Genomic DNA, 26,015 nt, shown 5'->3' on the forward strand with positions numbered 1-26,015 from the left:
TTACATATAAACTGTATGTTTTCAGGGGCTTTCTTCAATATCATTTGAAGAAAACAGTGGTAGGAGGGGGAAATCCCTGTATTTATGTTACTTTTTTCATTAATTATTGCAGAAGAAAAAAATATAGAGAAGTGTCAGAAAGTGTGCCTCAGGTTCTGATGAAGCTGAGTTAATTTTGTATGGTTTCCTGGTAGTACCGCACAAAAGGGAGTAGCCTTGAAATGACTTTTGAAGCCCCCTTTTATGAAAGTGTTATACTGTACCTGGTCAAAAATAAATCCTATCCAGGGCAATGTTTTTACTATTATCTGTGATAACAGTGGATAAGGAAGCTTTGAATTTTTTTTCTCTTTTTATTACAGTTTTAAATGATATAGGATGAACCCAACCTAAAATATTTCAACATTTCTTTGACAAAATGTGTTGAACTACAAAGCTGTGCAAGTATATGTTTAATGTTTTGCTATATATAGTATATGGCTTTGCTTTTAGGCATGGAGTAACTCTTTATTTGAAGTAGCTTAATTAATTTTAAAACCAGCTCAGTTTACATTCATGAAATGTAAAAGAACCTACACAATCACCGAGGTTAGAGAAAATGGTCAAATATTTTCGTTTAGCCTCTAGAGCATGGGTCCTAGTTAAACTGTAATGTACCATCCTAATTGTCTTCTTACTTTACGTTACTGAGGATCTACATCTGAAAAACATTAAACAAAAACTGCAGCAGCCATCCTTTGAGAAACACATCAGATGATTCTACAAATGGCAAGGAAGGCATTTATTTTTTACTAATGAACACCTGCTACTGAAGAATCATGAATTGCAAGCGAAGGGCCAGCAGGAGCAAGCCATGACCTAAAAAAACAGTTATCTAACAATGATTACTGAAGTTGCTGTTGTGCTTTCCAAAAAGTTGATAGGTGGGCCGCTTACAGGAAACTGGGAAAGAGATGAATCTGAAAATTTTAAGCTCTGCCCTCCCACACAGGCTTCTGCTTTGCAAGTTACATTCATACCTAAATGTCTGGTTCTGGTCAATATTAGTGTTTCTAAAAGAACAGCTAGAAAGTCAAATCAGTGATATTTATTGGTACTCATCCAGCACAGATCACAAGTGTTATCTTGAAAATCTATTTAAATTGCTGTATACATTCGAGCTAAAGCACTAAAAAGCTTTGTCAAACCCCTGCTTTGAACAACACTGTTCAATAACAGAAAGAAACAACACATAATGAACAAGGGCACTTCTGAACCTCAGGAAAAAAAGGAGAAGTGTACATTTTTTGTAGCTGATAATAACTACCAAAATGTCTACTTTTTTTTGTTAATTTAGGTTTCCAAATCATCTGTTAATATGTACATTTTGAGTGCTAAGTCCCTACTAAATTATGCCTCCTGGATTGTGTTGATAAAAATTGAGTGTTTTTTATCCCTTTTTTTCATTTTGAAGGTTTTTAATAATAAGATTTTGATTCTTCATCTCAGTTCATTTATAAATTAAAAGCACCAAAATTAATTCTTCCCCCCTTACCTGATGATTCTGAGGTATCAGTAATTCATATTCCTAAGTAGATTCACCAAGTTGAATGAGTGGTAAAAGACCCATAAATCCATATCAGTTGTCTGACTGTGTGTGAACTGAGACAGGTGGAGGATTCTTCTCCAAAGGGAAGATAATTGCTGCCAACAGAAGCGATGTTTGAAGTGAGAACAGTTTTTTTCCCATAAATTTGCACCAAGTCTTTTCTCTAAAGGAATACAATTCTTTCATACAACTTGCTGAACTGTATAACAGGCCTTAAACAAAATGCCTTTCCCTAAGTTCATATCATGGTAATTTCTTTATTGTGCAAACACCTGGTTTGTAGAACAAATGCAAACACAGCCTTCTGATACCAGCCTGATGCTGAGTTTCTTTCTTCTGTTCCATTGGATTTTACCCTTGTTGAATCGGGTTTGTTGTATAATTTAGTGAAAATGCATACTGGAGTGCAGCTTGTTGCTTTCCATGGCTGTTAATTTTGTTTTAACCAGGACCAAATTGGTAAATGATATCGGGAAACGACAAAACACAGTTGTTTGAATGCGAGAAAATTTGAGAATAATCTAATGATACAAAATAGATCAGCATGCACAATGATTAATAGAATCGTAAATGGGGTGTTTAACCATGACATTACATTTTGCGAATGTGGTGTGTGGTTTGAAAATGAACATTAACATCTAACACGTACATCTAACACAACTCTTAATTTCCTTTATAGTTGTGCTTTTTGATGTCACATGGAAAGTTTACTATATCTTATTGATGAAAGGTTTTCACTTATTCAAAATGTGTTCACTTTATGATTAAGGGATGCCAGCAAGAAAAAAAATTACAAAATGTTAGAAAGGAAATCCTCTACTCTCTAGACAAATTGTCAGGCCTATGCAGTGAAAATAGCAGCTGTGAAAGGTACAGTAGTTACAGTTCATTCTGGTTTATTTGTTGCAAATATTGATATTCAAATTGCATGTGAACATTTAAATCTGTTTTTTTCTTCAAAACCCAATTTTCATTAACAGATTATATAAACTAAGCTTTCTAGCCAATCCATAGTAATAAAAGTTTTTACTCATGATCAGAATGTAGAAAACAGTTTAGGAACAAGTAGGGGATGATTCCATGCTGAAAAGTAGAAATGAAAAACATGTTGGCTGTAGAGCGTTCTTCAGGTGTGAGCGTGGACTCCTCTACATGTTCCTGTGCAGGCCACGTGCTGACACAGCTCTCCACTACAAACTGTCTACCTGAAAAGGTGTGGATTATGAGATTATTATCTCCTCTTGAATAGGACATGAAACTGCAATTCATTACTGGGAAAGCAAAAAGATTATTTCTGATTTATACCCACTTAATTTGCCAGTTGTTCTCAGACTTGCCTTCAGCTCCTGTGCCCACAGCACATCTCCTCCTTAGTCACAATGCACCTGATAGGAGAGTTTGAGCTCGCGAGTGGCTCACTGACGACACTGCTTGCTTCCCAGCAGGTTGCAGGAGTTGTTGTTGGGAAAGAGAGCCCTCTACAGTTGGACAGTGACATTAGTCGGACTCGAACCTGCGATACCTGAGCCGTAGAGCTTGATCTGTGCTTCAAGTGGGCACCTTTTCACTGCCTCTGCTACTGACGAAAACCAGTCTATAGAGAACACATTTATTCATTGTTATACCAATATGAATTGTTCACATTCCACTTGTTTGTGTTTGGAAATTTAAAAACTGGGTTTGTTTCTTTTCTGCAGAATTCATAATGGATTTCATAACGGAATCAATAATGCTTAATTGAATGCCATTTAATCTAAGTTACCAAGCAGTACTAATTGGGAAACCAAACATAGATGGTTTGGAGTTTATTCATGAAGGCTGTGTAGAAGTTGATTTTGTCTGACCCATGAAAAAGCCCTGAGTCACCTCCCATGTTCTCTCTCACACCATCATACACCTGTTCCAATGAGAAGGTTGTTCTTCTTAATGACATAATTTGCACATACAGGCCTAACCACGGGCTTTGCTTCTGTTTCCTGGTCAAGCCAAGTGTGGTTTCAAGAAAGCAAAGTAGGCACTGCGAGGGCATGGCTCTAAGCAGATGTGTACAGATGTGTGTTCTATCTGTCCTTGCGATTGCATGACTTGTTAGGTGAGGGAGGCACCCCAGCCTCTGCACTAATGGGTGAGTAATGAGACAGCGATCCCAGCCATGTCCCTCATGGGGATAAAACTCAGGGGACTGTTGAGAGGAAACATTAGCCAACCAGCCCTGTTTACCGCCTCTGCCATTTGGAGGTTGGACGAAACATGAGTACACAGTGAAAACACGTAGATGCGGGGAGAACATGCAAATGATATGCACAGACAAGTTCCTAAGGCTGGAAGTGAAACCCCGAGCCCTGCAGCTGTGAGACACTAGTGCTAACCATCATTGCCATTGAGCTGCCCCTACTGGGGGTGTACCTGTCTACTATGAGCTACTACCTAGAGAGCCCTTATCATGCTTGCAAACAGGCCTCTGATACAATGGGATTGAAAAGTTTAGCTTTTAGCTGATAATTAGAGCATTTAATTACTTAGCATAAGATGTTTGTATATAATGTAAAACATATATTTTTGTTCTTGTGCTGCATAATTGCCATCATTGGACATGCCTGTAGAAAGGAAGTTTTAGAAATGCATTGTTTTGTGCCTGCTGGCAAAAGGATACGCATAACCACGCTTTTACTACCGCATTTGCATGGTTGTTACGTCGAGTTTTAACTAGTTTGACTTGGGATTTAAAACTGGCTGTTTTAACCTTATTGCAGATCCGCAGGTGTTAAGTGAGGGGTATTTAAATCCCTGTGCAGCAGGGAAAGAAATATTGTGAGTCAGAGGATATAGAAAACCACCACAACTTGTTTGGCTTTACTAAGCTGTTAACATTGAAACATCCGAGCATGTATCTTTCATCGGGAAAACTACATTGTTGCTGTCTGTTACATCAGTTTCTTAGGAGTTTGTTTAGAGAACATGGTGGCATTTATCTTAAAATCTACAAAGGAGCCTTTGTGTTTGCTTGGTGGTCTTTTAACCTTAGTGATCTCTGAGAACTGCTAAACACCTGACTTTGGGGAATTTATGTTCTAGACCCAAAGATGCTGCTGCTGCCACTGTTATATACTAGTAATAATAACGTACCCATCCAACCCTCCGTTACAGCTATTATCCAAAGTGATTTGCTCTCTCTAACCTAAGGGAGCAAGGCACAAGATGAGGCTGCACCCTGAGCTGAGCAAAATTCACTGAAGGCACCACAGCCAAACAGTCGAACCCGAGATTCAACATCTGTGGGGCAGCAGTGCTGAGCTCCAAGTAAGAAAGCTTGTTTGGTTTTTGGTAGCAAAGTGATCAACCGTTTTTTGAAAGAAGCTGGGGTATCGACTTGCACAGCACACCTAGGTAGTTTGTTATAGAATCCCACAACTCTAAGAGTAAAGAGGTTATTTAAATTATAATAACAACAGCAACAACATCAACACTTCGGCATGTCCTAAGAATATTATGTGGTGTAAAAGTTAGTTATCTTTTTTTTCAAAAGTTATCCTTATGGGTGTTGTGTTTGTATACATAGAGTGTATTTGTGTGTACATCGTAGAAGAATTATTAAAAGAAACCATGAAAAAAATAAGTAAAGCAAAACTTTATGAACATCAGTGTGAAAACATAATCAGATGGTGGAGGCCACAAAAAAATCTTTGAACAAAGGAGCATCCACATCATAAATACCAAAGACCTACTAAGTTTAATAATTATAAACTTCCATGAAATATTTTTCTTGGCAGTATGTGGCATTCCATTTGCTCAACATTTTTACAGAGCCACATTTTAATCAGATTAAAAGCGGGGAAGCTGATAGGTATCAGCTTGGCTCGCAAACTCTTTATCTGTTTCTTATTTAGTAGAAGTACTATTGTTACTGATGTGGCATAATTTAAAAAGCCTTTCTTTTGAATAGTCACAGGTGTGGAATTGTTGCTTGCGGGAAGAAAGAGTTGATTAGCCTTTAGAGGCTCACAAGTAAACAGCATTTAGCAAAAGATTTTACTGTATATTTACCATTAACTGACTAACTTTGCTTTTTTCACACCTTTTAAAAATAAAGTCACACTTGCTAAAAATACTACTACCGGGGAATCATCCGTTTAACTAAAAAATAATACTATAACCTGTAACCCTTAGATAATTACAAACGTATTTTTCTCTCTAGGAATAAGTAAATAAGCAGACACAATACTGCATGGTGTTACACAGTTCTCAACAGGGTTTTTATGACAGATAAAAAAGATTGTCACCTTTTGCTGACAATCAGCAGGATTGTTGTCTTTAAGATTGCTTTTGTTTTATAGCAAAAGAACTAGTTATTCAAGACAGTAAAACAAAACAAAAAATCTTTTTTGTATAGAGCACTTTGTTTTTGGCTCTTTTGTAAAGCGAAGTTTAAGTAACTTTTTCAGTTTGTTGGCCTCTTGAATACATAAACCTTCGCTATACAGGATGTCCCTGAGACTATTATTGGCAGGAAAAGGTAAAAATAGAGAGTGTTCATCTGGTTTGAGTCAATGTGCTGTATTACTTGGGGGGTGGTTTTCTTTTGTACGTGGTCCTCAGATTTTGATTGAAGCTCAAGCAGTCCAGGAAATGCAAATAATCCTGATGCTGAAGATGCACAGTGACGTGATTGTGTGGCGGTACGAATGGCTCGTGGGCTCACCACATTAAAGGAACAGATGAGCCCAGCCTGGCTCAAGTTAGGGAGACTCTCGGCTTCAAAGCATAATAGGTTTGCCTCCACATCTCAAACAGAAAGCTGTGTATTTTATTAATAGCATTCATCATCTTGTTCAGTTTTGACTTTATTCAGAATTACCATAGCGTGTATCAGATGGAAAACAAAACGCCTTAAAGCAACAGTACAGTAAATAAAACTGTACCTGGAAAACTCATTTTTGTTCCTGTTGCTGAAACCATGCTTTGTATTTTCTAGGTTTGATTATGGTTTAAAAGATTGAGAATCTTGGAAATTAATTAGTGAATTAATAAGTCAGTGGAGGTTTATTGATTAATTTACATAATGCACAGGGCTTAACATTGCCTTGAAATACGGTATTGTTTAACTTGTCTGGTAACAAAGGCCAGGTTTATTTTTAACAATTTTTTTTTAATGCAAATATCCAATTTACAGTATAATAAGGTGATATTCCTCAAGCTTGTGGATAAGTGTTGCATTTGATTGCAAAACTTGTAGAATTCTTTGCACAAATTCTTCAACTAATGGCAGAAAAAAGTAAAGATTTTCCACACAATTTATATTAATTTTGTCCTTCAAATACCTCTATTAATAGAACATGAAAACACTCAATTATCATAGCAGTATTGTAGCTTTTAAGTCTTCATTTTCATCCTCTGTGACACAGAAGTTCATCAGCATTTCATAGACTGATTTACATAGCATTATGATACACACCATGCCCATCACTTGTGCAGTGAAGATATTTATATTTTTATTTCTTTTTTCAGAATATCATGATTTAAGTCTAATAGCTGTCTTCAGTACTGCTTTCCAGTTGGCCATCAGAAATGCAGAATGTGATTGGCTGTTACTCAGTACAAAATCCACAGTAAATCCTTGTCAATCCAAACTCAGTGTTCCATATTATTAAACTAACAAACAACAAATACAGCCACAAAAGACCCTAATGAAAATGCAATAATTAACTCTGTAGAGGGACTTTATCATCATTTTTGGCTTGATAGGAATGCTTAATCAGCTTTGCCTGATGCCCGGAACCTTTACTAGTGGGTACAAGTGTTAATAAACTTCCAGCCTCTCATTCATTAATGCTCATTTAATGTACTTGTAATGATAATGTTTAAAAAGAAAATGTTTTATCATTGTGTTGCACAAGAGCAGACAAATCTAAAACCTTATGAAAGAAATAATTAGTATCTATTTAAAGTGTTAAATACTGACCACAGTTTTAAGACACAGTTAAGCTTGTTAACTAGTGGATGTTCCATTAAGGGATTTATTCCTCATAGAGTTAACTAAGGAGTTATTATTACCTGAAAATTGATTATGTCATTCAAAAAGTCCAATGTGTGTATGTTACATGCAAACAAGGTTGTAAAGTTTTAATTAAAGTTCATGGAAATCACCAGAAGTTTTGGGAATCCTTTTACTTTGTTGTGTCAGTTCCTCAGTTTCAGTGTCAGTTGCCCATCAGTGTTTCCCCCAGAGCTCAGAGGGCCTTGTGTTAAATGAATGCCAGACAGAGCCTAAACCATTTTGCCTCATCGAGAGATTGATTTCAGCGGGGCCTTCATAGGGACCAACTGCAAATGTTTTTTTTTTACATGCTGTAACTGAATCCGTACTTAAGACATAAGGGAATATTACATACAGAGAATATGGTACTGGTGATGATAGTTTTAGATTTTTGTTTGTTTTGCCTGTCACAAATCTGAATTATAGATCACTCGTTTTAAAGTTAAATAAAATGTTTATGGTCATGAGCTAAATGTTAGATTTTTCACAAGGTATCGGCATCAAACTTCCCTTTGAATTTCTTTGGGCTTTTTAAATTATGCATTAAAATTTTGTAGAAATTTAAAACACTCCTAGAGGAACATATGTATCTTATATGTGCAGAATATATAAAAATTGTATTCTACTTGTTGTCAGCAACATCCTGAAGCATTTAAGCAGTTCAGAATAAGAAGACCATGGAATATTGCAAAACGAAATCTCGAACCTTTACTAAAAGTAAGCGATCCATTGGAAAAGAATAAGTTTCCGGAAAATATTCCTGCTGCTCTACCTGCTCTATGGACACTGGGAATGTCTCACTGCACACCTGTTAAACAGGATATTTGTGCTTTTTCCTGGAATTTGGGGGTAGCATTGTGGGTATGTGTCTGGACTCATGACTGGTAGGCTGTGGGTTCCAGTCCCCGCTGCAATGAGGTCATTTACACCAGTTGCTCCAGTCCACCAAGCTGTGGAACTGGGGGTAAAGAATTGCTGAGGTTTAATCGGTATCAGGCTAGAAAGAAAAAAGTTTACTGGGCAGTAATTTTACATGTAGCTTTCATTTCAAAGAGTAGGCTCCATTGTCTTATAGATTGACATAAATTATTGGTGAAATCCATCCTTGTCCTTAAGTGAGATTTTCACTGATTTTCAAGAGGCAGAAGTGTGCTGTGTTCCTCAGGGAGACTCCTCAAATTCTCATCTAGCTCTCTGCTAGAATTTCCGATGCATTTTTACATATTACACATTTTTTCATTTATTCAAGGGTGTGCTGTAAATCAGGACAGTCTTTTTTAAATGTAGGTAAAAATATGGTATGTTTTTTATGCAGTGTGTTTTGTGCTGCTTAGCATGACCCTGTTCAAAGCTGGTAAGACCCCAAATGTGGAAGTTCTCAAGTGACATGCCCTTGACCTGTGTCAAGGTACAGTATGTCAGAGCGCTTATTCCATTACAGGACTTTTTCAAGATTTTTAAAACATAGTATTTCCCTTGAAAGACTTCTGAAACGTTTTCTGAACATTTACATTTTTTGCTTTTTCCCACAGAGCTCCTTATTTAATGCAGAATATTCATAGTGCTCCTATATTTCACATTGCCTAGATGAGTAGCTTTTATGTTAGCATTAAAGAGTGAAACCTGTTTATACTATAGAAGTACATAAATATTTCTCTTTTAATAGTGAAACCCTGGTGTGAATAAAGTAGGTCTTAGATACAGTGTTTTTAGGCCTAATATGAAGTTAAGGGAATATTGAAAACAGTGTTTTTAGAAAGATACAATTAAAGATTTAAGTGTTGAAAACAAATCTATTCAAATGGGACTTTTTAAGGAAGGGAAGTTTCTTAGGTGTACTCTGCTACAGAAACAGGAACTTTCATTTTGTTTAAGGTCAACATTTGTGTTATAATTCTATATCAAGTACATAGGAATCATGATGAGTCTGATATTCATGTCTCCCCACTTAAAATACAGCATTTCTTGTTCAGTGTTTTTTAAGGACCAAAAAGAGTTAAATCCATGCTATGGGAATATCAACTATCTGTTTATAATTTACAAACCTCTCTCAGGTAAGCCATTGATGTAAAAAAAAGTTGTAGTGCTTCCTAAAGCAAATAGCTCAGAGCCTTAGTCTAAAAAAATTCCCTTAACCAAACACCTGATAAATCCCATACGAGTTTGAAAAACAAATTGCAGAGCAACATGCTTCCTTAGAAATTAAGAGGAGAATCACACACTGAAGGACATGGTTTTCCCAAGAGGGTAGTTTATGAAAACATGATTTATTTTCTGTGTTTAAGTAGATATTATAATTGTATTTAAAGTCTTGACTCTTGTTTGCAAATCTGTTAATTCCATACATCTGGGAGACTGTAAGAAACCACAGATTTGCAGATTTACAGAAAGTTTTAATCTTGAGCATAATGCGTTAGACTCCATCTTGATGGGGGGGAATACTTTTATTTCTTCAGTTGCTTGCAAATTTAAAACTATAATCCAAATTGTGTATGCCTTCACAATGCTTTCTAAATTATATTGCAGTGCTCTCTTCCCAGTCATGAACGCGCCCTTTCAAATTTAATAGTAAAAGTGTTTGCTCTGAAACCACACAAAACCGTGAACTTAGTGGTCTGTGAATCCTCCAGTTCCTTTGCTAATGTGTCACATCCAGGATACAGAACCTGTATTAGAGAGCCTCAGGAAACAGGTTTTCTGAAGCACCGACCCAGGGCCATGAAATCGTAGCTGTGTTTTTTGCCCAGGGGACCGCAGGTAGAGCCAGGTAGAAATCATTCTTGAAGAGTCGTGACGTACTGTGTCAGGGAAAAAGTTACAGGGGGGCCCAACTGAGCAGCGTGGAGCTTGAAGGAGTCAGAGGAGCTCAGCTCTGCCATGGTCTGGCCACTCATCAAACCGGCAGCCCGTTGTGACCTGCCTCGCAAAAGCAACTCGGCAAACCTGCTGTGTGGGCTCTCCTCATGTGTATTTCCTCGCTGGGAAGAGGTGGCAAATCCGCACACCAGCACTACTGATTTCTTCCATACGATGTGTAGGTGCTTTCCAGGAGGGAAGGGCGGAGGACACGGAGCACCCTGACTAAAGCAGCACAGGTCAAGAAGACACGAACATAAGCCCCGGTTTTGGCGATTTGGGAAAAATTAAGACTGGTCATCTGTCTGCATATTTTCAAAATAAAAAAGTTATATTCAAAAGTAAAAAAATGCTTAATGATCTGTAATGTTTAGTTTTTTATATGTTTTCTTTATAAATTCAGCATTTTAAAAATCAATGAATGTAGGATTTTACGGATAATTTAATTGGTTCAATTTTAAAATATCTGTATTTTTTTGTTTTTTCTTAAAGTTTCTTCATGTTACGTGATTTGGTTGTTGAGTGCTTGAGTTGGGTTACACTCACAGAGGATTAGCCCTGCTCATAATTTTCCTGTTCTAGTATTTTGCTTAATGTAAAGCCACACTGGACATCCCGTGTCTGTGTTACTGGAAATAAAGACAGAATGCTAGTGCTCAGTTATAAAACATCTTAGCATGTTTTCAAAGATGAAAAAAGTAAACTCTCCATCATGCACGCATTTTTAAATGAATTAATAAATTGTTATAACACTGTCAACAGCGGGGACTCAATCCTCAGAACATGCAGTGCAGGCAGCTGCAGGGCGCTTTTTCTTCACGGTGCCCTGCTAATTTTTGCCAGTTTGGCCCCAGAGGGACAGTCCCCAAAGGGACGGGAAGATAGTTATCATGGTTCGTCTCTGCCCTCTCCACAGCTTGTTAACAAATGTGCTTGCAAGTACAAATTATGTCTTGTGTATCTCGGAATGTAAATACCCATGCTCAAACTCTTCAATAAACCCATCAGAACTCGTTAAACACAGGTCTCTGAAAGTCTTCAGGAAATTTGTTTTCTACAGCTGAGAAACTACAGTGCTGGATTTGATTTCAACCAGTGCAAGATAATGATACCCTTTCACTTTTATATATATTTTTTGTAGAGTACACTAGATATATTTATATCTATGCATATTTGTACTTATGGCATATAGTTTTTGTTTTCAGAGTTTTATTACTGAAAATGTTAAAAATGCTTTAACTCCTTTTAGGAGTTTAGGGTTGGAGATTTTTTTCTTTATTCCTGAAAAGCTTTAGTGTCTTAAGAGGCTTACCTAAGTCAGGCATTATAGAAATTCATGTGGTTGTCCTCTTCAAGGAAATGACATACTAATTACAGAGAAAATAATTCCTTTGTCAGCTTTGGCCTTCAGATATTGTCTTCTTCTTTGTGCAAAAATAAAAACACTCAGTCTTTGTCCGCTACTGTGTTACTATTACCGACCTCTGAGAGAGATCCCAGAGATTTTAAATAAAGAGATGTAAAAATTCAACTTGGAGTTTTTAGTGCCGGTCTTTATGAGCTCAAACCTTTGGTCTGAGAGCTACAAAGGCGTTGTTGAGCGTGCAGGCTGAACCTTTACACCACTCTCTTCTGTTCTTCAGGGTGCTCCTGACCAGCTCAGTCCTGAACCTTGCTGAGCTAACTGCCCTCCGGCCTGACCTGGCCAGGCTGAAAAAAGTCCTGTACTTCCACGAGAATCAGCTGGTATATCCAGTCCGGAAGAGCCAAGAGAGAGACTTTCAATATGGATACAACCAGGTTCTCTCATGGTAAAACAGCCAGACTGACCTTTTTTTTAAACCTGATTCTTACACATTTTTAACAAAAGCTAGACTTACTTTAGTAATAGAACCTGATGATGAGCTGATGACCTGGCTGATTTGTGTCCTGCTGTCAAAATTTCAAATACCAGAATACTTTAGCAAAATACTTGTAATCCCTATCCAGAATTTCTACATGATAACTTTAATAATAAAAAGATTGAATACTTAGGTGCTTATCACATGCTATCTACATCACGTCATACAAGCTGGAGAGCTCTGGCTCAAGTCGCGGCTGTACAGATGCTGATCTTCATATCTTGAAATTACAAGGAAGCACACAGGAGTGTTATTGTTCCCACAGACTGGAGGGAATCATCTGCGTGAGACAAGCCCATTCCAGTGTCAGGGTCAGGGTGAAAATCTCTGTTTGGTAATGAAGGCACTGCTGCTGCTCGTCCTGTCGTACTCGAGCTGGGCTTCAGCAGTCTTGGGATTCTCGATGAATTTCATGAATTAAAACTTGAGGTTGTTTTGTATAAATACAACTTTAATAGTAGGTTTTGGGTTTTGCTTATGTTACAAATTTAAAATGTGAGCAAGAATCAGAGTTTTAAAATATATCTTTTCAAAGTGTTTTCTGAAAAAAAAATAAAGAGCTGTTTTTCGTGACCTTTTCAATATTTCTCTCTTTTCAGAACAACTTATTAATTGAGAAGCTTGTGCTGGAAAGCCATTTGAATTCAAATTTCACTACGGTTTTGTCAATCATGGTTATTTTTAGAGCATTAAAAGATAAGCAAGCGCCAGAGCTGTGTGTGCATCTCAGCCGAGCTGAGATTTGAATTTACGCTTGTTATCTATCAGGACTCTAGATCTTGCACATGCATAGCCAAGGGTCACTTTGTTGCTAATGAGGTGTGCAGATGCCCCATGGGGAAAGGGAGAGCTGTGCCAGACAGACTTCTACTAGAGGGCACCCACTGGTGCAGGAGTTGGCACTGACTGTAGTTAACCCAGCAGAGATCTCTGAAGCTCAGTCCTAATCTCTCCCAGTGGAAGTCAGAGCTACAAAAGACATACAGTAGGAATAAGTGGAACTTCAGTCACGTGTATTTTAAAACGAACGCATAAACGTATTTGATGTTTTTTAACATATTAAAATTAGTAAATTGTGCAACACTGAAATGTGTATGAGCAGGTGATAGTTGTTTCTTCCTATGTAACACTTTTGTGTCTCTTTATTAAGTAGAATGGCACTTTGTAATCTTTGAGACTTTTTGGATGATTGCAGTGACTTTTGTTGGAATGAAAATGCGCTGATAATGAACACTCATATTTCTAATATATTTATGAGAGAAGCATAGGGTGCATTTGTCATTTGACATTCTTAAAACATCCCACATCATTATGAAAATATGTTACTTATCTTTTAAGTATAGTTTTCCTGGATATACGTATCTTTCATAAACAGCATATTCTGTCTTCTTAAAAGAAAAAAAGCTGTTAGTAATAATGGTGCATTCTAGTCATCATTCTTCTGTGACTGGGAAGAGGATCTTCTTTTCTCAGGAACCCCTGCTGTTTGTATCCTTGCCATTTAATCAAACTAGTATTAGTTTGGTGGGTTATTATTTACCAACCTCTGAATCGTGGCTACAGACTTCATTTATCCCCAAGATCTGAATTCATCCACAGGCTCGGCAAATTTCAGGATCATGAGGATGGATGAGGAACCTTATTTTTGTGATGCAGACATTTTTTTTTTACCTTGCTGTTCATGTTTTGTAAAGTTTAGACCTGTTTAAAATAACCAGAGACTTACAGTAAGAAACATCTCTCTGATAGTGGTATTCCAGCATGAATCAAACTAAAGTAGTATAGGAACGCAGAATAACCATCATGAATATTTTGAGGATCTGTAGATCTTAAGGGTTTGTGGAAGAGTGATCCGTACTCTTAAGTACTATATGACACAACAACTAAAAAGTAAATAAAGATGTCAAACCAAAGGTTTTGGAAAATGTCTACAAGACAATTTTGATCCATTTATGAGAAAAGCTTCCTTTAAAAGGCACATTTTTCTGTGTTCTCGTAAAGGAAATGTGATATGCCTCTGCTGGTATCTTCGACAACAGAATTTAATTCAAATTATCTGGGGACGGAATATATGTATGTGGACTAATATATTACAGTAAATCTAAAAATACACAGCTGGATTTACAGCATATCTACACACTTTAACTGGATATGTGCAATTTATCTGCGTGCTTTATATTGGGTGTCTGCTAATCTAATACCTTTGTCTGATTGTGCAGCTTGGTGGCAGATGTGGTCGTGTTTAACTCTGCTTTCAACATGGAGTCTTTCCTCACTTCTATTCCTACCTTCATGAAGCTGATTCCAGACCACAGACCCAAAGATTTGGAAAAGCTCATCAGACCCAAGTGCCAAGTGCTCTACTTTCCTATCAAATTTCCTGATGTCAGAAGGTTGGTCTTTTCATCTTAGCAGCAGTAATTTTCTTTCCAGGGATAACCACACGTTGATTAAAAAGCAGAGTATTTGTTTTTTAATCCATCCCTGCAAGCTGGTAAAGTTTAGGTATACAGTAAACAGCAATCTAAGAGACGTTGCATGAGAAAGAGACGAAATATAAAACACTTTCAAGTTCAGTACAGATGTTTATCACTTGTAACAGTCAAGCCAGTATTATTGCGCAGTGTTATTAAATTATACTGCCTGTGTTAATTTAACAGTGTTTCACTTATTGTTTTTTTAAATATACAGAATTATTTTGATCTGTTTGATGATAATGCAGTGGTAAAGTATAGCTATCCTTTGCACCTCCCAATGTAACAATGTGTCTGCGAAGTGCTTTTTTTATACTTAAATAATTTGGCAACAAACATGCAATTCAGACTTTGGCTTTGGTTTTGTTTCCCAGCAGAAATTCAAATAAAATAATTTAATGTGAATAAGAATGTAACTATAATGAGTGTAGTGTAGTTTGTGGGAAATTGAGTCTTCAGATACCAACCAAAAAATACCATTCTTGTAAGTTCTTTTGTGTACTCCAACTCAATTCTTCTCCTTTATAGTGCATCAAGGTCACAAACAAGACTACTCTTCCAAAACAAAGTTTGGTTGAGCAGTGAAATGAATCTGACCTTTTTTACAGATGTTAATTGAAGAATATCTAAAATAAATCCTCTTTTTTAGTTTATGGTAGACTGCTGAAAGTTTTAAATTAGGAAAGAGTAAGAAATTACCTTAGATTTTCTAAATCTACAAACTGAGCTAGTAATTTCCTTTAGAAAAGGACCTGAAATACACCACCCTAGAAATACTCACATTCATGTCTTTAAAAGCAGAATCCTGAAATCATTAAAACAATATACCTACATGGGGAAAAACGACATTAAGCTCTAGGTTTATGGGCATCTCCTATATAGCCAAGGAAAACTAAATGCAGCCATGTAACATACTGTTGTTTGTTATTTTTAACTCTGTGTTTAAGTGTTTCTTTAAGTATTAACTCTTTCCATGTGTGTGGTGAAGGAAAACGGAACTGAGGCTGAAAACCTGAGCATTAAGAGTGCAGACTATTTTTGAAATCTGTTTTGTGTGGCCTAGTCAAGTAAGTGATTCTGTATAAGGAAGAAAATTATCAATACTGTATGCTTAAGTCTAAATATTTTTCTAAGCAAACACTAAAGGCAGTAATAAGTAATTATTGAAGCTCAGTCCCAGAGGAAGGGTTGTCCCTGAAACATGAGAGCACAGAAAACTTTGCCTACGGTAACAGTGTCATAAGTATTTTGTTTTATAGCTTTTCCAGTTAGTGGCAGACTGTGACTTGATTTGAGAATCTGCTTGAATTTTTATGTTGGCATATGCATCTCTGTTGCACTGATGTATGTGCAGTGTGTGGTTCCATACTCATTGATGATGTTTGTTCCTAAACCTCTGGAGGAAAAAATAATATTGGAAATTGAATGTGACTCAATGTTGTGATAGTCAACAAAACGCTGTTGCAAGTGAAAGGAGTGGAGTGTTAGATTAAGGGTGAAGTGCATCATGTTTTATGAGCATTTGTCTGGTTCTAGTGAACTGAATATTTATTAAGCATTGAAAAAATGCACACTTCCTCTTGTGAAAATCTCCAGCTCTAGCTGGCCATCAGACACTATTAAAATATCTTTAGAGCTGATTTCAGAGAGATGCAGGAGATTTGACTGTGTGTACGAGAGAAAAAAAATTGCTGCAAAAGAGCTGAGATTCATGATGCAAGCTTCTTGCCCAGAGTGTTTTTCAGCTCATTTTCAAATGGTAATTTGCCTTATCCAAAGCAAACTCATAGAGTGTAAGTAAGTGATTATTTGCATGGCTGACAATCATTCAACATGCCTGCGGTCTTTTTTAAAATGCTCTAGTTTGTCCAGTCCTTGAAAAAATGCTCAGAAAGACCAAAGGCAAAAATGTGAGGTGATTTTTAATGTTTTTTTGCTTTGAAGTATGTTTTTATTTGTCCCTTTCATTAAAAAACCTATGTGCCTTGACAGTACTGATCAGCCTTGAACTTAACAGCCTTTTCAGTTGACAGTGGTGTAAAGCATATTAAATATGTTTTAAGGAAGTGTAAAAGTGATGCATAATAATTTAGTTGTTACAGGTCATAAAACAATGAAATTATACTGATTGTTTTTATGTGAAGTTTGTTGTTATATAAATTATTTTGTATTTTAAAATCCAGACATATTGATTTCTTGGTATGCTTCAGTTAAATGCATTCATTTCAGAGACTCAACTGGTTATATGTCTGTATATTTATCAATTCTAGTTTACATGTCGAGACAGAGTTTTTGGGTAATTTATTGATGTTGGTTTGATCAGCAAACACTGACCAGTGTTTCATATTTAAGTATTGGAATTAAGTGCACGTATGTTTCCTACACTTTCAAAAAGAAAGCTAATGTCAAAGTTTAGAAATGACTGAGACTCAGTAGTAACATTATTCATGTTGACAAAAACCTTAAAAAGTCCCCGAAGAGGCAGGAAATTTACATACTTTTCAAAACGGCTTTGCTGTTTTACTCAGTGTGGCTGACAGTGTATTAGTGAAATGAACTTTGGAGCCCCTGCCAGCAGTTCCATTTCTCTGTGTGTGTTACAGTATCCTTGCAGCTCTTCTGACACAGCAGATAATAGTTCCGACAGGTATTGAGAGGTGCTGAGACTACTCCCAGATACTCCAGAATCAATGTGCTTTAAATTACTTAGCGGTAATGTGCCCATATAAAGTCACATTAAGAGAAAACTCACATGGTGACTAGTTAATAATCCAACTTTTCTCTAGCAGTGTGGAGCAGGGTTAGGGCTATGGGCTTGTAACTGTATGTGAAATTTTATGGGTTTGAATTTCAGGTGATGCACTGCCGTGCTTCTTGAGCAAGGTGTTTCTCTCGGGTCACTCCGGTAAAATGCTCAGTCGTTTAAATGGGCGCAGATGTAAGTTGCTTTGCATAGAAGTGTCAGTCAAATGCATTAGCAATCATTAGTTAATAAAAAGTCACTTTAATTGTGATTGGTCTCTTCAGTCTCACACTTTTGGACCACAAATTAGTCGTTTTCACTGAAAGCCTTTTGTAAATTATTCTGTTTTGACATGTTTGGTGTTTTATACATACTGTGCGCTCACATGACAAAATATCAAATGGTTTCCAGTTTTAATTTCTTGCGGTTAAATACATTATTGTAATAATTGCTTGAACTGCTGTAACTCTTCATCCTCAAAGTTCCCAGAGGACTTCACAAATAGGAGAGGACTTCTTTAAGCACTGTACCCAACAGGGTGACGTGTGACAGCCATTTTGCCCCAGTAGCCACACTGCACAGTAGATCAGAGGGAGAACTAAGAATCTGCTACACCAATTTAATTAAACTGGAACTGTAGGGATGCCAAATTGTGCAAGTCAAGAGTGCGGTTTAGCTTTGACACTAGGGTTGAGACTCTTGCTCTTGTCATTGATGCCATTGGATCTTCATTGACCAAGTAGTCAGGATCTCACTTTCCTCATTCAGAGGATAGAGCTTTCTACAGTGCTGGGGCACGGGGTAGCGAGTTCTGGTCCAGAGGGAAAATTGCCTCCTACAAGTCCACTAATATCACCTACCAAAATGATGTCCCATTTTGTTGAAGTCGAAGAAAATGTGTACAATTCTTTTTAAAAGTGAATATCTTTCATCAAATCGTGAATGCTCAAAAACTGAACACTATAATCGGTTAAGGAAATCAGTAAGAACTGTAATAGAAAACGCCAAGCTTAAAAAAACAACAATAAAAATGTACAGTACTTCTTTGCACATTTACTCCAGCTCTGTCAGGTTGGCTGGGGTGTACTGTCATTTTACATGGTATTTCCCCACAGGTATCAGGAAAATGGACGTCTCCCATGATAAATCACTGCCATCCTTCTGTGAAAGGGTTGTGGGGTCTAGAACAAGCTACCCTTCCTTTTTACTGCTCCCAACAACCTGGCCGTGTTCAAGAAACGACTGGATTAGATCCTTGGGTCAGTAAACTCCTGTGTCTTTGTGTTCAGTACCCCCCTTCAATTCTAGTTGTTCATTTATATAAACTGCCATAACGGCTTTCTATTTTCCATTAAAATTGCATAATATCCTTCCTCCATTCTCCAGTTTCTGGAGATGGTAAAGTCTGTAAAAAAAAAAAAGGAACAGAGAGTTTGGGTCTGGGGAACCTGCAGGGTTTGGGATCTGTACTAGGTGGCACCAGGGCTGTCCCTTCACTGAAGTAAAGACATTGCCTCCAGTGGTGTGAGTTTGTCATCAGCTCCAGCGAGATGGCACTGGTCCTGTCATCTTTTTGAGCACCCCCAGGAGGGCTGACAGGGGACCGCCTTCGCAGGCCGGTTGCTGGAATGGAGTCTCCACAGAGTACCCTGTTATGTGGCACGTCTTGTAGTGTCTTGTTTTATGTCTCATTCCCGACTGTCTGGAGTCCAGGAAGCACTACAGGCTTTTTTACAGCATTACAACGCCTTCAGAACTGTTATAATTGAAGTGTTGTGTCACAATATGAATGGATTATTGTATTTTGGGGCCTAATGTCGATATGCATTGCACAAACAGGCACTTAGCTGATTTAAACCTAGTTGATATTGAAACAAAAAAAATCATAGAGACATTGTTAAAACAAAATGCAAGTATCAATGCAAAATCATTTAAAATAAAAACAGAACAGATTTCTGTCATGAATATTTCAAGGAAGGGCAGACCAGTTCTGAATCACAGACGTGCAGGAATTGCTGCGGATCTCTGTTTGATGTGATGCTTGCTACAAAGAAGCAAAAAATATGGTCATACAGGTATAAAATAGATAGCAATGAGTAGACTGGAAAGCAAGTTATTGGATTATCAGGTTTGGCATGGTTATTTATCAATCACTATTTGAAACATTGACAAGTGGTAATTTAATAAGGAGTGACCTAGGTTAGCAGGAAGGTCCAATGACAGACAATGCAAACTCATTTATCACTTTGGAACCTCTGAGCTCTCACGTTCTATTCACTATTCAGGTCTGGGGTACAATGCAGGAGGAGCTACATAATTGTTTGGAGCTGCCGCATTAAGTTAATCAATTTACTTTTGACCAGCAGGTGCTGTATTCCAGAAAATGAAACAGCATAAACAACAATATTGCTGGGCTTGGGAATTGTTTCACACATCAACAGAATGCATGACTTTGAAAGCATTGTTGAAATTCCCCAATTTACATCGTGTAGGCTGTACATGTTCAGCAAAACAAAAAAGCTGAAAATAAGGCATCGGCTATGATGATGATGCAGCCTTAACTTTATTGAGAATCTAGTTTTGTGGGAAGTGGCCGAGGAGCATGATGCATTTTCCCGCCCTCATTTAAACACACTCGGATGAACTTGGGAATGCTGCTGTGGGACCTGTGTGTTACTCATGCAGAGACGTTTTCAAGTGCCATTCCCCCTTGCACTGAATGTGGAGCTCCAAAAATAATGCAGTATTCATATAGGGAACAGGAAAGCATTGTCTTTTAAGTTCTTCAGCTTTGAATGCCGAATGTTATTGCCTTAAAGACTGCACACATGAAGGGGCTCGGTTTTTTCATGATTTTCGTTAAGTTGCAGATAAACAGTAATTACAGATGTGGGGATGGAATCAGCTTTGGCTTCCATGTCTCACTATGTGGGATTTAAGCCCATTAATGTTGCTCTTGGGATCTGAAGGTCCAACAATGGCTGATTTAAATACAGAATTTGTTGCGAATCCTGTGAGCTCTAGGGTATCCTGTTTGAAACTTTTTCCTGTGAAAAACACAAAGGTATATCAAGGTACTTTATGCATGTGATATTATTTTTGGTGAATAATTTAGCAATTCAACTATCAAATAATACAAAAAAAAAACTTGCAACACTACTGGGCTTTCACTTTCATTTGAAAGAGGTGAGGAGGGATGATAATTGAGACTAGTGAGCTTTTATAAAAGTGAAATCCAAGGAGTATTGAAAGTTTTCTTCTTTTTATTTAAAAAAGGATTACTATTTGAAAATATTCTTTTCCTTGTGCAAGTGCTGTGTGAACTACCTCTTGACTGTTTGAATACATTAGATTCTTAAGAAAGGAGACAAGATTTTGAAAAAGAAGTTCCATCCATCACCATCCTGCATACTAATTCTATTGAGAATTACTATCAAAATCAGAATCGAAATGCCCATCCTTTACAAAGCACATTAGCTGAAAATGTTTGATTTAAATGGTTTACATTCTTGCATTTATAAAATTTAGCAGCACAATAGTTTTTTTTTTCCATTTTGAAATGTATGCCTGTAAATAGTCTTCCTGCAGTGAAAGTAAACAATATACCACTCAATGTACCAGACTGTGCAAAACATTTATTTCCACAAGAAATAAGATAGACAGGATTCAACAACCCTAAAATCCAGATAGTTTATCAAAATATGTTTTCATCTTTTGTCATATCAGGATCATCCTCTTTCCTGTTAATGTCTTGAAATGTTGAAGCTACTACTTGGACTTTATTTTAGGAAATGGCTATATGAGATTCTTGGATCAAATAGCTACTAGCTACTAACCAACTGGGCGAGATGGGCTGTGTGGTCTCTTATTATTTTGTAAGATTTCTTTGGTTATTATGTTTTGTGGGAGGTTGAACTCTTTACCATTCTATTTACTAGTACATGTTTTCATTTTGGGCCATCAGATACTGAAAGCTTTATCACAGATCGTTACTGTTCCTGGAGAGATACCCAGGATTTTCACTTCTGCATTAGTTCTACACTATACACTGTTCCATGTGCTGAGAAGTCATAAAAATGGAATTCCTTGAATCAGATCATTTTTAGGGCTCCGTTAAGGTTCAAGTGGCAAAGATATTGCCTGGTTTAGTTTATGAATACAATAAGCAGAGGAAACAGCCACGGCCCATCCTGGCATGGATTGGCTGTAATGGAACAGATGTAATGGAAACTTTCAGGGGATTACTGATGTCTAGTAATGGATGAGCCCACCTCTTTCCCTGACTAAGCGATAATTAAGACATTCGGTTTTTATGTGATTCCTGTGAGCTTTTCTTCTTCGCGCCCTCAGCATTCACCACAGTAAAAGGGTTTTGCCTACCTAAGTCCTGATGTTGGTGTGGCACATTCACACTGCTTTACTGATAGACAATCACAGTTTACTGTATTAGAACATGACTGTACCACGATATATTCACCTTTAATACATGATGGAAAAGATGGGAGTCTTTCATGTTATTTGCAATTACATAGATATATAATTACTTTTTTTGTCAGCTATAATTCGCTGTCACTTTTTAACACACGTCTTCCCACCTTGAGCAGAAAATCATTTTTCAGGCACTCTGATCACATGTACTGGTGTGAAGGACAGAAGCACTCGATCCCCTAATCTGAAAGACTTTGAAACAAACTCATAACAACAACTGTTATATGTCTTTCATTTTGTGTTAATTCTCAGTTGCAGATTCATAACTGATTAATTCTCCGGCAGTGTAAGTTGCTTTTCATAAAGGAACAGCAGATATGTATGAAGTATAAGTATGCGATTGACCCATTTCTTCTGCTCATTCTGTGTGCCAGATTGAACCATAATTAAGTCCATATGACCTTCTGAAGTTTGAAGGGATAACCATAATAAATAGAAATGAATTACAGATCAAAACTCGTGCTAGTGTTTAAAATAATTTAAAACCTTGAAATTATTAGAAAAATATATGGTCACGAAAAATGTGTATTCATGAACTAGTTTTAAAACTTCATTTTCTGAAGTAGAAGAATCTGGGTGTCCATCCTAATGCTGTTTTTACCTCAAGGGTCTGAATGATCAGTCCTCTAATGTTAGGAAAATTCAAACTATTAATAATTATACTTGAGAAATACTGTATACAGCAGTAGAAAAGAGCAAGCAGAAATCCAGGACTTGTCTTGCTGGTTATTTATGCCCAAAGAAGTAAATTAGTTATTTTTCTGAAGTACCAAAAGAAAAACATGAGTTGGGATCTTTTGTACACAGCCTGCTGCATTTGCATGTGATTAAAATTTTACTTCAATGATTTTGGATGTTCTATGTTTTTCAAATATAACTTCCTCTTTTTACACAGACATTCTTAGTTTAAGTTCTAATTTGATTAATTGTATAAAGAAAAATGTGTTTCTGAAAAGTGGATTTGTTTAGGGGTATAGAGATGTAAAAACCTTTAGAAGACAGCTTTACATTGAGCACATGACATCATTAGAGAGATTTAGTGTTCTGCTAACTGTGTCTGTAATGTCTGTTCAGTGTATTTAGAAAGTTCATAAAATTATTTCTTTAAAATATTTTAAATACTTCAGTTTTTACATTTTTAAGTATTGTTTTTTTCAGGTTTATTTAAGGGCTTACATTTAGTTATGGCTTGTACTCAGCAGATTGCATCATTGAGTACATTAGATGTTTAATTGAAAAAGAATGACTTGAGAGCTTGTTTATCCCTTTTGCAACTCATTGGCTCTTCTTGCAAAAAGAAAGTGTTATATTTATTAAGTGTTCCAGCCCAATAAAACTCAGTTAAGAGATGCATTCTATATGAAACAAAAAAGTATTCAGGCATTGATTTATATTAGGAATGGAAATTGTGCTTTTTTTAACTTTAACAATTTTATATATAAAATAATTTACTCTGTTGAAAATGAAGTACTCTTTAAAATGCTACATTGGTGGAATATATGTTTGATATTGTGGTTAATAGTCTGTTGTGAGTAATTAACAACAGAGAAACTTTCTTGTTATTCATATGTCTTGCCTTTTACCACGGCTGTTTTCTTGCCAGGCAGCTGTTGGTTGTGAAGTGTAATGGGCTTATCTCAAAATTTGGAGAATTTTAGATTTTAAAATTGAATCATATCCAGGGCTTGATGCATTTAATGTGGAAAAAATGTGCATGGGAACAATTGTGGATTTTCAAAACTTTGCTGAGATCTGTCTGTAAAAAGATCATCGATACTTAATGGAGAAAGACAGATAGATACAGTATAAGAGCAAACATTTGGTCCCGATATCATAGTAGGTTTTCATTCCTATGTTCTGCCTCCTCTGTCCTTTGTTGACTATTCATCTGTTTCTGTTGGGTTAACATGAACTTGATATTTTATCAAGCATACAACTAAAATACACACAGGTAGAATATGGCCTAATCTAGACTTAAGACATAACTGCATAATAAGGACTGTTGATAGCTACATGTCAAAGGGAATATCGATTATACAATCAAGCCTGCAGGTCACATTTGTAAAGTTGAGATTTTTACATAAGAACATAACAAACGTTTAAAAATTAGAGGAGGCCATAGAGCCCATTTGTGTTATTAGCTAATTTATCCAAGGTTCTTAAGCTTTTTCTTGAGAGAGGACAGGATAGAGATCAGCTTCAGCAACATGGCTGGGCAGCTTGTTTCATACTTCCACATCCTTGTGAGTGAAAAAGAGCCTCCTGCTCCCAGTTTTAAATGCCCTTCTTACAGTAGCTTACATTTGTGCCCTTCGGTTCGTGTTTCAGTTTTCATTCTGAGATGTCTGCTGGATTGGCTATACCAATAACATTGAGGAATTTGAATACTTGTAACATGTCCCCTCATACTCTTCTCTGTTCAGGACTGAAAATGGTTAAATTCCTGCTGCCTTCCAGTGCTGGACATTCCCTTAAATTCCAGAATGTCTGGGTTTTCTTCTCTGGAAGAATTCTGTGTCCAAGATACACACCGGCAATATCTTTTCTATAAATCTGTTTTTGTAAAGTTTTGTATTAGCGTTTCCAGTTTGTATTGTATTTCTGAAGGGGTAGTTAGCTTGTTACTAAAGTTTATGCAACACAATTGAGCAAAAACATGTGGGAAACATCAATTTATGAAGTAGTAGTTCAGGTGGGTGGCTGCGTCAGCATGCGTAGGCTGCAAATGATCAAGAAATAGGTTTATTCCACGCTGAAAAGAGAAGAAAGAAAACGCAACGTTTCGGCCGTGGAGCCTTCTTCAGGTGTGAGGAAGGCTTCTTCCGCCCCTCACATCTAAAGAAGGCTCCATGGCCGAAACGTTCTGTTTTCCTTCTTCTCTTATCAATTTATTAATGCTTATGTATGCCATATTAATGCTTTTTACCACTGTGTTGGTCAATAGTAGAATTCTGTGTAAATATGTGGCAGTATAGGAAAGCTGTATGGAGATTCTCCTTTTCTGTGAATTTTTAATGAACAAGTTAAAGCACTCATGCCAAATTTATGATAAAGCAAAAAAAAAATACCTAAGACATGACGTAGATCATATTGCGGAAAGATAAAGAAACGGAGAAAATTGTACAAGAACATCTAGTGCTCTAAAAAGTGTTCATTGTATCCAAAGAAAATCAAACGTGTTTTGAATTTAGTAATTTGGCTCAGGGCAACCAGCAGCATCAGTATCAAGTCAGCAGTTTCATGATGCATGACGTCAGTTGTAGGGCTCTGAATCTGCAGTGGGCAGGTGGCCCAGGCAATCCTGAGCCGGTCCAGGCAGAATGGGGCAGCCCCAGTGCAGCCTGGGCGTGCTAGTGGAAAGGGCACCATTACGTACATTGCATCTGTCAAAACCGCATGCAGTTGAAGCATGTCTTTTCTTGACCGCCTGATGTATTGCTGTGTAAACTGTTTTAGTCCTAAAGTTCTGAGTGTGGTACTCATGTTTTAGAAAGCTTTTTCCATCTAAAACTCACCTTGAAAAATGTGTTTGTACCATGGTGTGAGTTTAAAGTAATAAAAATGATTTTTTTACTCTTTTTGAAGTTTGGATTCTTAGTATTCACAGGAAGTGCTTTTCTGTACTCTGAAGGCAACCTGGAGTTCACTGAGCATATTTGGTTCCTGTAAATATGACTTTTAAGCCATGCCATAATGATCCTTTGGCGTTTGCCCACAGACACTTGAACACAGTTCCTGATCATGTTGCCAGAATCACTAGACCAGTATTATTTTAAAAATCTATTAAGAAGCACTGCAGAGTGAGCTACATATGAGTCACTGATACTCTTTGACTGCTGGATATTTTGCAGTGACTGTAATGTGGATTTTAATGTGTTTTAATGATTTGATTTTGTTTTATAGCTGCAATCAGCAAAGGGATTCAGAGGGG

The 26,015-nt window shown here is 36.9% G+C and overlaps 1 protein-coding gene across 4 annotated transcripts in view; it reads left to right on the top strand.

Moving 5' to 3' along the window:
• The window catches only part of qtman (queuosine-tRNA mannosyltransferase), a 101,998-nt gene that overhangs the window by 24,569 nt on the left and 51,414 nt on the right, over nt 1-26,015 (top strand). For 3 of the 4 annotated variants that reach the window (XM_088931040.1, XM_088931041.1, XM_088931038.1), the window contains exons 3-4: nt 12,122-12,289; nt 14,599-14,772. In XM_088931040.1, the coding sequence (XP_088787166.1) occupies nt 12,122-12,289; nt 14,599-14,772 (342 nt within the window). Of the gene's footprint in view, nt 1-4,846; nt 4,889-12,121; nt 12,290-14,598; nt 14,773-26,015 lie in introns of those variants that run through there. The other variant, XM_088931042.1, reaches the window with a different exon arrangement.

This window comes from Atractosteus spatula, chromosome 13 (genome assembly GCF_055471065.1).
Source record: "Atractosteus spatula isolate fAtrSpa1 chromosome 13, fAtrSpa1.hap1, whole genome shotgun sequence".
Taxonomy (NCBI): Eukaryota; Metazoa; Chordata; class Actinopteri; order Semionotiformes; family Lepisosteidae; genus Atractosteus; species Atractosteus spatula.